At 35.0% G+C, this 1,250-nt stretch overlaps 1 protein-coding gene across 1 annotated transcript in view; it reads right to left on the reverse strand.

Annotated features, from left to right (window-relative positions):
• Positions 1–785: 785 nt before the first annotated feature.
• LOC119836877 (digestive cysteine proteinase 1) overlaps positions 786–1,250 on the reverse strand; it is a 13,893-nt gene continuing 13,428 nt past the window's right edge. Inside the window, exon 15 of the mRNA XM_038362316.1 lies at positions 786–989. Coding sequence (XP_038218244.1) covers positions 803–989 — 187 coding nt within the window. The 3' untranslated portion in view covers positions 786–802. The remainder of the gene's footprint in view (positions 990–1,250) is intronic.

Here is a 1,250-nt window from a genome sequence, read left to right on the forward strand (position 1 = left end):
AAAAGTTATTACTTAAAAATATCTGTCAATAATCTCTGGTCTTTATATTCCATTTCTAAACCGATAAATGATACTTTTTCCTTACACAGTTTTATCTTTGACGTAATTTATAGGAAATTCTTAAGTGATTGCTTCCTTGAGCAAAACGTACCACTTAACAGTAACGATATAAATCAATTATATAATCCATAGATTTTGTACAATAAGAGTTAGATTTTTCAGAGCAACGTCGAATAAACGTTACGTTATAACGTTACGTAATCGTTACACCTCCTTCTATGCCATTAAACTTTATATAAAATACGAATAAGCTATGAAATTATAAGCGAGTGTAATTTTCACTGTAAATTATTAAACTAGAAAATTGTACTTCAATTTAATAAAACTTAAAATTCACGGGGTTTTACAAATTATGTGAATATCTCATTGAAATAATGAAAATAAGTGATCAAATGTGGACTTACATTTTTTACAATTACCCACATTTATATTTATAACCTTTCTGTAATATTTCAAAACTTTTCCCCTTTATTCAAAAAAAAAAAAATCTCTCTGACCACCCATTTCATTACATTATTTTGAAAAATTTATACATCAACAAGTTATCATAGTTGTCATATCATAGCACATATAGGGACGACATCATTCCCATATCTCGCCAATTTAACCTTTATCCCTGCCCCCAACCCTTCAACAACAAAAGTTACAGATCAGTATCCCCCGCCCACACACTCTTCAACACGATATACATCAGTATCATCCCCCCCCCCCACATCAGTGCTGCGTGCCCCATCTACATAACTCACATAATCACATAAGTGGGCGCCGCCTGCACGCCGCAGTTGTCCTCCTTCATGCTCATGAGCACGTAGCCGTCGTTCCCCCACAGGTTGGACCACGAGTTCTTTATCAGCCAATACTTCTGGCCGTTGAGGATGCCGTAGCCCACGGCCAGCACGGCGTGGTCGAGCTCGTCCACTTTGTTCTTGCTGAAATTGACATTTGTTATATTATTATTACTATAATCAAACCTCACACACTAACAGCATAAATGTGAAAGTTTGTTTGTCCGTCAATCATGCTGAAACAATTGAACGGATTTGGAACGGATAAAACAGGAATCTAGATATTCGGGCGGAGCCGGGACGAGCGTCTTGTTTAAAGAAAGAAAGAAAGAAAATACATTTATTTATATAAGGTAAAATAAAAAAATAACAAAATAATCTAATTTACAACACACTAAATAAACC

This window comes from Zerene cesonia, chromosome 26 (assembly GCF_012273895.1).
Source record: "Zerene cesonia ecotype Mississippi chromosome 26, Zerene_cesonia_1.1, whole genome shotgun sequence".
NCBI lineage: Eukaryota > Metazoa > Arthropoda > Insecta > Lepidoptera > Pieridae > Zerene > Zerene cesonia.